Source organism: Engraulis encrasicolus, chromosome 17, assembly GCF_034702125.1.
Source record: "Engraulis encrasicolus isolate BLACKSEA-1 chromosome 17, IST_EnEncr_1.0, whole genome shotgun sequence".
In the NCBI taxonomy this organism is placed as follows: Eukaryota; Metazoa; Chordata; class Actinopteri; order Clupeiformes; family Engraulidae; genus Engraulis; species Engraulis encrasicolus.
Genome location: NC_085873.1, coordinates 9,322,178 through 9,336,757, shown reverse-complemented (window position 1 = coordinate 9,336,757; position 14,580 = coordinate 9,322,178). Strand labels below are relative to the sequence as shown.

Genomic DNA, 14,580 nt, shown 5'->3' with positions numbered 1-14,580 from the left:
CCATCCCGTCCACTCCTGAAAAGAATGTCTCCCAATCCTGCCCACTCCCACTCAAAATCAATCCCACTCCCGTTTCATCAAGAAAACGCGGCTTTTTGTAATGAAAAAATAAGCGAGCATTCCTGCTCTCTTTGATTTTTATTCCCGTTCCTGCCCACTCCCATTCATCTTTATTCCCGCTCCTGCCCGCTCCCGTTCATCTTTAAAATTCCCGAAAATTTTCATCCTCTAATACACACAGCCCATGCGCCCCCGAGCAAAGCACCCAGCCCCCACACTGCACCAGGGACCGTAACCAATAATCTTGCTTTCCCCTGCACACTGAAGGCACAGTATGCTGCATATTCAACATAATAGAGCAGGGGACATTAGGATAGCATAGTGAAGCAGGACGCTTGCAGAACATCTGGCTTTTGATGAAGTAATAATGACGAACTACATCACATTGGATGTAATGCAGATCTACTACAGTAGGTGGCAGTGTTCTTCTACCTGACCAACTTTGCCACGCTACACCCTCATCCTTTGAATCTACAATAAGTGACAACAACACAATCAAAAGCATGTGTACACACTCGGCTTAAATCAAGAAAATGCATGAGGCGATGGATATACCAATCTGTGTGTCCAAATCCACCTGGCTTACCTTCTTGGCCCTCAAGACACTGTCACCATGGTACATGAACTTCTCATCGTCCCGAACGGCCACCGGAACATCCTGGAAGCTGGCGTAGTTTGGATTGACCGACTTTGTTTTCTTTTGGGAATAGAAATAGAATTAGAAAGTCTTTTGTTGTCATTATACACGGTATAAAGACATTTTACCCCTCCCTACGAGGGGCACACAGTCCTTGATAGATGAACAAGTATGTTCAAGTACGTATGGTGTAGTGGAAAGTGCGCACATCCAGCAAAAAAACATCAGCAGGTGACAAATCAAAAAACTGTCACATGTAGGAGCGGGAAAGGATCTGCACACTGCTTGCAAAATAAATTAAGTCTTTTGTAAGTCTTCTGTACAGATCCTTTCCCGCTCCTACAAGTACGTATGGTTTCAGAATTTAATGAAATGTGGTAGGGAAGGACACAGAGAGAGAGAGAGAGAGAGAGAGAGAGAGAGAGAGAGAGAGAGAGAGAGAGAGAGAGAGAGAGAGAGAGAGAGAGAGAGAGAGAAAGAGAGATACAGATACAGAGACAGAGAAAAGATAGTTTGTGGTAAGCAAGTTCCTCAAATCCACCACTATGCTGAACAACTGTAATGTTGTATCCAGGTAATAACATCTAATATTAACATCTATAATATTACCACAGCAGTATAGGTATGTTTGGTACAGCCATACAAGTAGTTACTTACACTTCATGCAGTCATGTGTTTACCTGAAAGGCCATGGCCTGCGTCTCCATCCTCATTTTGGCACGGTGCTCCTCCTGAGTCTCCCTGGCCAGGTACTTCCAGTGGCGTGACACGTTTAGACAGCGGCGCAGTGAGGCGCTATCCAGAAGGCCTGGGAGAGGAGACCGCACACACTCTTACATCACACACACTGTGGACCAAAACCATCTTAGCCATGGTCTCTATGTTGCAGTTCTCTCTCTCTCTCTCTCTCTCTCTCTCTCTCTCTCTCTCTCTCTCTCTCTCTCTCTCTCTCTCTCTCTCTCTCTCTCTTTTTCTCAAATTTCTTTTTTCATGAAGAGTAACACAAAACTTAGAACTACTCTCCACACAGATGTAGTCTATCATTGAAATGGAACCTTCAGCACATTCTATTCCAGTGATGCCAACTGTGATGCAATAAGAGTGTAGAATTCTAACATTGTTCTTACACAATACTGGTAACAAAGACATAGAAGAATGTAAAATATATGCTGGTATATCTTTTAGTTCACAAATTCACTACATACTGAATGGTGTGAGTTATTTTGTTCCAAATGCAAATAATACTGTAGGCCTATGGAACTGTTAAAATGAAAATAAAATGAAAATAAACAAACACCAGTTGCTGGTGTCTGTGTTCATGCCTGGCTACAATCAAGGCCTGCAGTGCATTATATGGCTATTTAATCATGAAGACCCCATTTTTCAGACCTTGATGTCTTTTGTATAGAGGTATATGCAGTGTCATTACACTATGGTTGCCAATCTGTCAAGTTGTCAGTATTCAATATGAAGCTCCTCAGTGGGTTATGGGAAGTTGGGATCATTAAATGAACAAAGGCTTTGTGTCACTGTCGCCATGGTAATCTTTATTAGTGGTTGCTGTGGGTGGTCACCACAGAGACAAAGTTATATGTCCCTAAGGAGTGGCCTGTGTTCTTACTTTGGACAGCAACCTGAGTCCCCCCACCCCCACCCCCCCAGTTTAGACAAAGGGACACACAGGGCGACAGACAGACAGACAGACAAATAGACAGACAGACAGACAAACAACAGACAGAGAGAACGACAGAAACACACACAGACACATAGAGAAACACACAAGCGTGCGCACACGCACACACACACACACACTCACACACACACACACACACACACAGACACACACACACACACACACACACACACACACACACACACACACACACACACACACACACACACACACACAAACACACACACAGACAAATACAGACAGACACACAAACAGATAGACACACAGACAGGAAGAAAGACAAGCACAGACAAATAGACAGGTAGACAAACCCCTACCCAGAATCCTCTTGGCTATGTGAACCGGAAGCTGGCGGATGAAGTCTCGGTGGCGGCAGACGCCGGAGAAGGAGCGCGAGGACTGGGGCACGACACTGAGAGCCGGGTCATCGCAGTACGCTGAGTCCGTGTCGCTGGCATCGCCATACCCAATGCCACCGCCATACCTGAGGAGCATTCCAAGGAGCTCGTTCAGTATTAACCCATTTTAACCTGATGCTGCGTATACATTGACCTTTGGGTGTGACATATACGCTGCATTTAGGCTCTTGATATTTGGGTATGTCTGAGCTGAATGAACACATTCCAGTGCAATATAAAGGTCCTAGCTTTTAAATGCAACTTAGTTCATGTTTTTATGTGCTTCGGAGGCTTAAGTATGTAGGTTTTTTTTTTTTTTTTTTTTTTTTTTTTTTTTTTTTTTTTTTTTTAAACTACCAGTTTATCTGGTAGTAGGCTGAAAAGTCATTGAAAAGAATTGAAGTCTTGTATGGGCATATATCGTGAACTAGAAGAAGAAACAAGAAGAGAGAAGGGGAAAAAAAAGGATGGTGATGATGATGACGATGACGACGATGATGATGATGATGATGATGATGAATGTGTTATATTGAAATGAACTGTAAGCCTTGTGAACAATCCTACCAATAAACAAAGTAACAAAAAAAAAAAGTATGTAGGTTTTGTCCCAAAAAAGAGCTTAGGCATTCAGCAGGTGTTTTTCTGCAGGCGCCTCAGGTTAAGATGGGTTAAACAAGGTTGGGTCAACCCTGAGGGAGTGGTAAATCATCTAATAGAAGAGCATGGGATCCTCATTTTCATTGGTAAATTACAGCTGCAGCCTATATGTTAGCAGGTTTCCCACTTCATGAAGGCTGACTTAGCCAGGGCTGGAGTACCCACCTGCTGTAGCTCAGCCCAAATCCAAAGCTCTGGCCCATGGACACCTTGCTGCCCCCGTAGCCCAAAGAACTAGACTCCTTGGCCTTGCTGCCACTCGCCGCTGTCACATGTCGTGCACGCACACGCACGCACACGCACGCACACGCACGCACGCACGAAGTCACACACACACACACACACACACACACACACACACACACACACGTATAACAGCAGAGAGCAGAAAAATAATATGCCATCGTCTGTACAATGCATCGGTACATCCCACAGTGTTTCGCAACAACATATACACAGACATACACACAGACATACACAACACACAAACACACACACAGCGAATAAATTGAATCACTTGTCCACAACAGGCAAACACACAGACATGCACAGACACAGATTACAGACAAGTGAATAAATTTGCACTTACCTCAAACACACACACACACACAAACACACACACACACACACACACACACACACACACACACACACACACACAAACAAATCCCACTCTCTCACTCACCACAAATAGGCCGTAAGAGACGTTTGCAAAACATTTTGCATTATAAATCATCCAGCAGTCCAACACAGGAGGAGCCCAATCCAAAATGCTCTATTTCTACCACTGCACTCTGTCTGCACAGTGTAGGCAGTGCAACAACAATACAACTCGCGTGCCATAGCCTATCTAGTTGTCTGTGCCAGTGGACGAGGGAGGTGGTGCATTTTGGAAATGGCCACAGTGGGCACAAGGCTGGACAGGAACCAGAAAACAACCTGGGCATTTTGGGCATAGTCCCTCACATTGTCACCCCCCCACCCTTACTATCATATGATGGGCTCCGACCAGTGTTTAGTTTATTATTGTGAAGATGCACCCAATGGGCTGTCCCATCAACATTAGAGGGGCCGGTCTCCAAGGAAAAAATAAAATAAAAAAATACAAACAACATAGGCATCGGCCCCCTGAGGACTGTCGGCCCATCGGGAAAGTGCCCCGTATGCCAGACGCCCAGTCCAGCCCTGCTCTCTCTCCCCAGCATCTATCAGCGGTGGTGGATCAGCTTACAGGCCAGCGAGCTGCAGCCCGTGTCCGTGGCGGTCTCCATGGTGTCATCGTCCAACCCCGGGGGACAGCAGTGCGGGAGGTCCGCCGTTGACGCGGGGACGTAGATGGAGCTGGCACTCACCAGCAGCTCCGCATGAGCATTCACAGTCAAGCCGCACGAGTCACGGGACTCTGGGATGGAGGCCGCGTCATCCTCCAGGTCACCCAGTGCTGCGGAGACATAGATAGATAGATAGATAGATAGATAGATAGATAGATAGATAGATAGATAGATAGATAGATAGATAGATTGATAGATTGATAGATTGATTTAGCTGACCCTTTTATACAAAGCAACTCAAATATTTACTGGGTATTGGTTACAAGGGCACTTCAGCAATGACCCCTAGCACCCCTAACAATGAATTTCCTCTTGGGGACAATGAAGGCTAGGTAAGGGTAGGATTTGAACCTGCTACCCTTTCATCTTGAGACCAAATCCCTAACCATTATCGCATCATTGTATGAATGAATGAGTGAATGAATCAATGAATCAATGAATCAATTAATCAATGAAGTCTCTGCCTACTTAGTGTGAAATTGGCTCCTCCAGGCCACCTACTGTAAATGTGTTGGGACAGACAATAAGACAGATAGACACTTAAGTAAGTAAGTAGGCCTACGCATGTGAGTAGGCTAAATAATAAATGAATGAATTAATTAATTAATTAATAATAGGGTCACCCTAACCTATTCTGGGGGCAATTGGCCTTTTGGGTTAGGCCTACTGGCTATCTGGGTGTTTTTTTATGCAGTCATCTGACACAATAAATGAAATTGCTAGAACACACAGACACACACACACACGGGCGCACACACACACCTGGTCTGAAAGGTGAGCATCTTTTCCCTCTGACTATCAGAACATGAGCCAAGTTTCCAAGGACGTGAAGAAGTCCAGTGTCACAGACAGACAGGATGCCCATGAGGTAGTTGGACTTGGTCCAGTCTGAACTGCGCTTGAACCAGTCCCATGTCTGGTTGATCTCGTCCGAAAGTAGTTTTGGGTCCAGAGCGCGATCTGACCAGGTGTAACACGTGTCTCCCGGTAGACCCGGTTTTAGCCGCGACCGTGCGTAAATGAAGTCCTTGCCCATTGTCAAATCCAACGTATCTCTGATGTTTTCAAGAATGCCGGGGTTTTTACATCGAACGAGAAGACCCACGAGAAACTTCTTCTTCGTTAAGTCGGCCGCTCTTAAAAACCATGCTGTTGTCGAAAGGAGTTTTGCGGAGAGCTCGCAATGCTGACAGCTTCCACAGCTGAGTCCGGAATATTCTCCTGCGCAGCGCGAGGGACAGACAATAAACTCCGTTTCATTCATCCTGGAAAAAGTTACATCAAACTGGTGGAAATATCACTCAAAGTTCGTTGAAATAGTGGAAATGAAAATATTATCGCTGGAGATATGCCTATCTGCCAGACTGATGTAGGCACTGCTGCGAGTAGGTTTATTTACTTCCGTGATAAAAGCGTAGGATAGAACGTTGCCATGCAACAGGTAAACCAGAGACGAACTTTGAGAATCTTTGAGTAGAACCAGAGACGGTGCAATCTTTGGTAGAACTGAACCACAGGTTTGCGCATGATGATGCAACAGCTTCGACGAAGAACTGCGTTTGTTTACATTCCGGAACATGTCTGCAATGGTTTTTGCCAGTCGCTCTTGTAGTGCATGAATAACTTTATCAATGCATTCTCGCATGTGTCGAGGGGGGCTTACATCCCATTTCGTGCTTGAATTAAAACCTGTGCGCCGCCCGGGAATCGAACCCGGGTCGCAAGAATGGGAATCTTGCATGATACCACTACACCAGCGGCGCCTGTGTCTAATTGTAATCGGAGAGCATAATTGTCAAGCCCCAAGGGTGCTAATTCACCCCCGCCCCCTCCATCATAGTAGCCCTCTGACAAACAATAGGCAGCTAGGGTTGATGACAAAACCTTTGTGTTTATAATTCAACATACCGTAGCCTACCTACACCTACCTACACGCCTGGGTAAACAAAGTACACCTACTGGAGTAAGGATGGAGTACAAGTAGCCTACCATAGAAGTAGTCTACCTTACCCAAAGATGTATTATTAGGCATACAAAAAATGACTTGAGATGAAGTGTAAGTGTTCTTAAACACCATAGGGCCTACCTCTCCAATGTAGGTTCCTCATTAAGAAATGTTTTGTAATAAAGAAATATTTTGTACTGTAGTCAAAGTTCCTTCCTGTATGCTTTAGTATGATGTTGCAAGTAGAAGTACTTTAATAACATTTAATAACAGCTGAAGTAGGCCTGCTGAATGTGAGTAAGTAGGCCTACAAGAGTTGCTGGATGGGTAAGTTATGCAATAACGGCAGACTACAATAAAAGGGCCCTTATGCATTACATTACATTAGGCCTACATTACATTACATTGGGCACACACTTCCAAAGCAACTTACAATCGAAAACGCAATCACAACACTTGTAGATAGGCAATATAGGCAACAGAACAATAGGTGCAAAGGCCAAGTGAAGTGTTGGGACCATGTTTTAATCTTTATTTTAATTTTTTTATTTTCATTCTTTTTTCTTTTTTTTCTTAGTGACTTAGTGGCTCTCTCTCTCTCTCTCTCTCTCTCACGGTGTGCATTTAGGAAGATAAACCCCTGTGGAGGTGGAGATAGGATAGGAAGAAAGAGAGCTGAACATAATATCTGGGTGTGAGCCCCCTCCCCCCTCTTATTTTTAATCCCATCTGAATTATTTTCATCCTTCAGGGGACAACATGATCAATCATTTTAATACGCAATTCATCAAAATTCATAAATGAATAAATAAAAAAACGTACGTGTGAGCCCTGCGCTTCATGGTTCTCTGCCAGTTGCTTAATGCCAGAGCACAAAGCAGTCATCTTCTGTCTAAGTCAGTGTTGTGTTGTAAAGAAATACGCAGTGTTTAAATAACAACATTTATTAAACAAAAAGAAATGTATGAGGGCATACACAAATGTGTACATCTTCTGTAATTGTACTTCTACTCAGCTTGTCATACTGTTCACCATGAACGTTGTAGTACAGTAGTTTTAGAAGTGGGGGCCGGGTGACCCCTGGGGGGCCGTGAGGGGATGCTAGGGGGCAGCGGCAAGTTGCAAGAAACTAGCAAAACAAAATAAATAATTAAAGCACCCCAAAATAAGCAAAAATAATCTCAACATTTTTCCCAATACCTCAAATCCGTATTATAATAATGTATTACAACTCTGGACATTAGGCCTACTACTATTTCAGTTATTTTATAAATTCCAGTGGCACACTGACACACAGACAAATGCTGGATCTCAAATGGTGCACTTATGCACTTCAGTGTTCATGTTTCAGTGTGCATGGCATATTAATTAGTGCACAAGTGCATCATCTGAGACACAGCTATAGACTATGGTTGTGAAAGGGGGTTCAGAGAAAAAATAGTGTGGCACGACCCATGTAAGGGAGGCCATGGCTGGAATCTACTGGTTTATGGGGGGCCTTCTCATGGTTAAATTTGGGAATCCCTTTTGTAGTAGTACTAGGCTCCACCTAGTGGAGGGAATGAATATAACACATTGCAGGACACTGCCAAAGGCACCCAGAACTGCCAGCCAGCAAACTGGTGCGGTGGAGACCATCACAAGGGCGCCGGTTAAGAGGACGTCCCACAGTTACATATGTGGACATACTTAAGAAGGACGCAGGAGACCATAGTACCAGCGAACTGAAAAGATGTATGGAGAATCGGGATGACTGGAAGCAACGATGGAAGGCTCATCTGAGGACGACCTAGAGAGATATACCACATATGGGCCGTCTGTAATACACATTTGAAATGCTCTCGCGAGCCAAATAAATGACCCAGCGCGCCAGATTTGTCCCCCGGGTCTGAGTTTGACATCCCAGAAAACTAAAAAAAGCTCCATTTGTTGTAGTACACATATCTGCTAAGACCCTACATCATATCGTGTACATGGGCCCAACTTCACTCAATGAACGGAATGAGGACATTGGGTTTGCTGAATAATCATGTATTTGCTAGGCACATCTGCGGTAATACTGTAACCTATGTGTACTGTACTGTGCAGTGTGTATATCTGTGTTTTTAGGTGGGTGCCAAGCCAGCTGTGCAAAAATATCTCCACGAGGAAGAAAAGGAAGGTGTGTAATGCAAAAGAAACAATCAAAAGTGAGTGTGTTGATATCATTCAATTGTACCTTTCCAAACACACACACACAGTCACACCTTTCCACTTTCCGTGTCTCAAGTCTCAATTTGCCTCCAAGTCCCAGACTCAAATTTCCAAGTCCCAGCTCCCAAAGAAGAATGAGGGCAGCACATTACACACACACACACACACACACACACACACACACACACACACACACACACACACACACACACACACACACCTGTTTTTGCCTTCTTCTCTTCACACACACGCACACACACACATTCTCAGATTTCCAAGTCCCAGTGCTGGAAGAAGCCCTTGGCACTGAGGGCCTCTCTGAAGGTCACCGTGGAGGAGTTGATGGTGACATCGGTGACAGTGATGTCCTCTGCGTTGCCCAGCAACCTCCAGCAGCTGCCGCCCTCCTCCTCTGACGATGTCTGGATGATGGCCATCGCTGCGTTGGGGACGTCTGCCTTTGGATGCTGTGTGTTGAGGGACCAGCACCCTGACCTTCCAGGCCCTGAGAAGAAGAACAATGACAATTAAACAATGACAGGTCTGAGGATAAACTGGTCATTGAGGTCCTCTTCAGGTTCTGAATCTGAAGAAGACATCAATGATGCAGACATTGGTCTGCCATGGAATAAATGACAAAAAAAGGATTTCAAGTGCGCAGACCTCACCAAAATAATAATAATGATATATAATATTAGCATTTGTCCTGCACCTTGACTAGCCTGGCTCTTACGCAGACCCGCTTTGTGCATTTCCGCTCAACTTCGTGAGCTTGCACGGGGGTCTGGAAATATTATTTTGATTTGATTTGACCTGAGGAGCGAATGTGGAATCCAAATGTTCATGAATGTGTTTTTGTTACTGTTAAAGCAAATGAATAAATTATTTATAACAGAAATGATGCTATAATGTAGTTATACAATTACGCCCTTGGGGGGCGTTAGAGAACCCTTAGGCGGTGATGAGAAGGATGCAGTTGGGGGGGATTGATTGCATTTGAGGTGCATTATTTTAATTTCTTAGCACTGAGGAGGGCGTTATGAAGGCTTACGATGAGGTCAATGGGACGTTTGTTCCAAAAAGTTGAGAACCACTCAACTACAGCAATAATTCTAGACATATAATGATGATGTCGCTATGTCAAGTCTAGTACACATTGTTTTAATCCAGACTCTAGCCCTCTAGACAATGTTGAACAAGTCCATTCATTCATTACCACGACCGTGAGCTAGCCAGATGATTTCAAACAATCCTCATGCTGAAGTGGAGGTGCTTATAGAAATAATTCTGGGTGTGCATACTGCCCTCCAAAGGCGAAGTGCAGTAACTACACATACACCAACACTGGCACTTAGTAAAATGCCTTCAAAGACTTTGTGTTAAGTTGCATATTGTAGTTACTGCACATTTTAAATAGCAGTATCTCTAAAACGGGACACATTTGGACCATATGACTTTGTTACAACATAAAGGAGGTGTTAGGATTACCATTTTCAGTCTAAACTCAATTTTGACACAATATGTAGCTACTCTGGCTTTGCAGGGCAGTATAGTACGGCTGATGTAGCCTGGCATAAGAGGGAGGATGATTGACAAACAGCTTTGCCGTATCCTCAGGGAATTAGGTCAGTAGTGTGAAAGCATGGACTCGTAATCTGGCATACAGGGCTTTTCCGAATAAGTCAACAGTCCTCAGTGACTGGTGCTATATTTTCTCTCTAAGAGATTGGCCCACAATTAAGAGGGGAGCCCAGGCCTTTTTTTGACCCAGTGCAGCCCAAGTAGTGGCTTTGCTAGTTTGTAGATAAATATTTCTGGGGGCCTTTTCGCCTTCACAATGTGGATATTATAGTGAAGAGTGATTTAGGGAAACGAGTGGTAGAGAGAGGGGGGAGGTTCGAGAAATGACCTCGAATCTGGGTTCACTGGTGTTACAGTGCAGTGACTTACCGCTTGAGCCACGGCTGGGCCTGGCTTTGCTAGTTATGTGGTCACTCTGCCCCTGGCCATCTAGCACACTTACCAGTACAAAGCGTCTCCACGTGTCCTGTGGCCTCGCCATGGCCTGTCTCCTCATCATCTTCGTCACCTCCTCGACCACCGCCATCATGACCCTCCTCCTCCTCCTCCTCATCTTCATCACCATCATCATTCCTCTCCTCCCACTCCTCTTCCGAAGGACCCTGGGAGGGTGTGGGGGTCTGTGGAGGACTGGGAATGCATGGCACCATGTACTGCGCAGCCATCCCTGGTTTGCACTTGCTTTGCTGGGCTAGTTGGTCAAACAGCCTCCCCGTCCCTGCTCCAGTCGACTGGTAGCGCTGGTCTGTGGTGAGAAGGGACGACTGGGGTTCCAAGCCCCGCATGAGGGAGAGTCGCAGGCGGTCTGGCGGTGGTTGTGCCTGGGGCTTGTGAGCACTGCGCAGATCCATGGCGTAGACATCCTGATCACAAATGAGCAAAAGAAAGAGGCCACACATGACCATTAGGGCAGATTGGAGCTCTGTGATGAAACCTTCATTTAAGAGTAATAATAATAACAATAGCAATAATAATAATAATAATAATAATAATAATAATAATAATAATAAGCATGGTACTGTCCCGCTGCATTGCTCCCTTGGGGCACCGTTTGGGGCAGCCCCCTTGCAATTCCGTTGTGTGCAGTGAGCACTGTGTGCTGTGAAGTGCTGTGCCACTGTTGACAATGGAAGTTTCCCAGGTGGGCTTTCAGTTTTTCACTCAAAAGGATCCTGCACACTGTACATTACGTTGTATTTAACTTTCCTGGTGGAATGGACCGTATGTTCAGTTCCTTGGAATCAGAGTCTCAAACCCAAGTGGGACAGCTCTCCTCCCCCTCCATTACAAACTCATTTACCTTAATAAAGGAGAGGTGTGGAGAGGCAGCACATCATTGCATATGACCTCGTTGTCCAAGGTCACACATTGTAAGAATTACAAGGGAAATGTTTTATGCAACCTACCGTAGGCTGTATATTGACTAATTAGGTGATTGACTTTAAAATTAATGGGGCGGAAATTGTAAAATAAAACAAAGTTTCCATGCAACCATCTCTCAGTGACCGATGACAACCAACAATCAACCAACCGACAATCAACAAAGCAACACCTCTCTGTGGCCTGAAACAAGAGAGAAATTGCTTGCCTTATACCAAATATCGTCTTTAGCATACAATAGAGTGTGCCCAGTGGTTCTTAACCTGGGGTGCAGGCACCCCCTGGGAGTGTGCCAGAGATTTGAGGAAGTGCGTGGATTTTTTTTGTTTGTTGAGGATGCGACCAAAATTCTGCTTGCGAACATTTTAATTAGGCCAAAGCAAACCCAAATTAAAACATGTTTTGGTCCCCATGTAAAGTGATTAAGGTATTGATTAATGTCTCAAGAAAGAATCATTGTAATTAATCACTTAAATCAGTTTTTAGTATACATATGTAGACGTTTGGGATGGGGGTGCACAGCTTGTCTTGGGCACAGCTAAGGGGATGCGTTAAGAAAAAAAGTTAAGAACCACTGCATTAGTAACTGACAGTTGTGAGTAAACCTGGAGAAGAAGATTCTTGGGTTTTGGTCCTCTTTTGCGATGCCCCAGTGCCCTCTGCCTCTGCTCCCTATGTGAGAGCAAAAGAAAGAAAGAAAGAAAGAAAGAAAGAAAGAAAGAAAGAAAGAAAGAAAGAAAGAAAGAAAGAATGTGACATGAGAGGAAATAAAGAGAGGAGAGGTGATGAGTGGTTGGGTGACAACATGCAGCAACAAAATGTTTGCCTTAAATAGGCTGGCTTTGCATTAGAGTAACATGTGAACTCACTTCTCCTCATATGCAAGAACAAGTCGTGGGTCCAGAATGTGTTCTGCCGGCTCCCATGTACTGTATCTATTGTAATGGAGGGCATAATGCTAAAACATACTGTACATCGTAACACACATGTGTATTCATGTCTACTACAATGTTAACTATTTTGGTAGGTTATGTCACTCATTATTGCTATTCATATTTGTATTTTCCCCAAAAACTCGTTCTTACTTACTTAGGGGGCCATCCTTTCCACTTCAGTAAATACTCCACATTACCCTGAGGGAAGATTTACAGGAGAATGTAACCAACAGTCACCACCAACCTTTCTCTTGGTGAAGACGTATACAGTTGTGATATTTTCTATGTGGCCAGAGTTTGCTTATTTTATTCTAGAGCCGACGGAGTGTGTATTTCCTGATATGACATCATCTGACATGAGCGCATCCTATCCAATTTGTGTGTGGGGGAATCACATCTGGGGGGCGCTCGAGCACCACAAACAACCAACAACAACTAAACATCCCAGAATATTATTTTGAGGTGAGCAGGGAGATTTGAGAAATATTTGCTGTGATATGCAGCGATAGTGTCAGAGGCGCGTGCCAACTGTTCAGCTACCCGCATGCTCACATCATGACGTTGCTCATGGCGCATGGCTCCAAAAGCCATGTTTACTTCTAGGCTACTTTTCACCGTTAGCCTACAGGCTTTTACACTGTCGTACTGTGGATAAATGTTGAAATGTATCTATTCCTATTCGAGTCGAGTTAAGTATGGGAATACTACCACGTCACTGACGTCACCAAAAATACAATCCGTTTCTAGATTACTTGCTCGAAATACATGACGTTTCGAAACAAGATATCAGCTGTCAGACTTGGCCATATCTGGTGCACATTCATAATTATTTCACTATTTCCTTGACTAGTCCTTGGTCGCATCGCTCTACCCAAATCAACGTCGCAGACGCGAAATCAAACGGATGACAGGATGTCACTGTCAACAAAATCAAAGCTGTGTTGTGTAACCCAAAACGGCCCGATGGGTTACCATGACATGTAGGTTAATGTGGTGAACACGCACTTGCTCTCTAGCGTTAAAGGGGCACTCCCGAGTTGCGCCCACATTTATTATAATGGCTTTTAACAGTAAACTAACCGAAATAGTATGACGCGCGTTTTGGTTATCCACAAACGACACTTCCACATTACCAAAAAAATCTGTATGGATTTCAGCCTGAACTCTTACGAGGAATGTGTCCTTAACCCGAGATTCTCAAACAACTCATTACCTTCCTTATTCTTTTTTTGATGACGCACTCCACAGCAAACACTTGCTCCCCAATTGCAGACAGCTCCATCCCAAGTTCACAATCCGTTTTATTCCGGGGAAATAGTTTATCTTTGCTTGCTGCTGATTCTCCCCACAATAATAGTGATCAGCTTGAAAAAAAATCGTTTGCCGATTCTTTACAGCCCGTCAACTCACCCCCTATTGCCCGACACCTGTTTTACATTCAGTTTTGATCCTACTCAGACAGTTTCATCTCCCTTTACCGGATCTTTCAGTGTGCAGAATGACTTTTCAAATCTGCGACACATCTGCACTGTTGGGCGCGCCCCCGCGCTATCCATGCGCGCTCGCCATCCGCGTCTCTCATCGCTTGTCGGCGCGAAACTGAGCTTGCATTTGGTCCGCACTCGTCACTGGATCGTCTACTACCGCGCATGGATTCCTGTTCAACTGTTGGCTACATTTTGGGCTTGCGCGTAAACCATGTCGTAGGTTGGCGAAAAGTACGTTATAACCAGTCATAGCCCAGGATATCCAGGTCAAAACCAAGCCTGT

The 14,580-nt window shown here is 44.5% G+C and overlaps 2 protein-coding genes and 1 non-coding gene across 4 annotated transcripts in view; all 3 read right to left on the bottom strand.

The window, feature by feature from the left end:
- Positions 1–6,040, bottom strand: part of LOC134467618 (F-box/WD repeat-containing protein 10-like) — a 20,732-nt gene extending 14,692 nt beyond the window's left edge. Inside the window, exons 1-6 of the mRNA XM_063221458.1 lie at positions 5,539–6,040; positions 4,677–4,886; positions 3,611–3,710; positions 2,708–2,874; positions 1,378–1,505; positions 647–757 (exon numbers count right to left, since the gene is read on the bottom strand). Coding sequence (XP_063077528.1) covers positions 647–757; positions 1,378–1,505; positions 2,708–2,874; positions 3,611–3,710; positions 4,677–4,886; positions 5,539–6,040 — 1,218 coding nt within the window. The remainder of the gene's footprint in view (positions 1–646; positions 758–1,377; positions 1,506–2,707; positions 2,875–3,610; positions 3,711–4,676; positions 4,887–5,538) is intronic.
- Positions 6,041–6,468: 428 nt separating this feature from the next.
- Positions 6,469–6,539, bottom strand: trnag-ccc (transfer RNA glycine (anticodon CCC)). The gene has a single exon. It is a non-coding gene; the product is annotated as a tRNA-Gly (tRNA).
- Positions 6,540–7,691: 1,152 nt separating this feature from the next.
- cbx7b (chromobox homolog 7b) lies at positions 7,692–14,551 on the bottom strand. Of its 2 annotated transcripts, none has more exons than XM_063221134.1 (6): positions 14,289–14,551; positions 12,965–13,008; positions 12,745–12,810; positions 12,481–12,547; positions 10,938–11,358; positions 7,692–9,419 (listed from the first exon to the last, which is right to left on the bottom strand). In XM_063221134.1, exons 1-6 carry the CDS (start codon positions 14,364–14,366, stop codon positions 9,181–9,183), a joined length of 915 nt encoding a protein of 304 aa, XP_063077204.1. In that variant the 5' UTR covers positions 14,367–14,551; the 3' UTR covers positions 7,692–9,180. The 2 variants fall into 2 exon arrangements, with proteins under 2 accessions (XP_063077204.1, XP_063077205.1); XM_063221135.1 differs by having other exon boundaries at positions 14,024–14,374.
- Between the last annotated feature and the right edge of the window lie 29 nt (positions 14,552–14,580).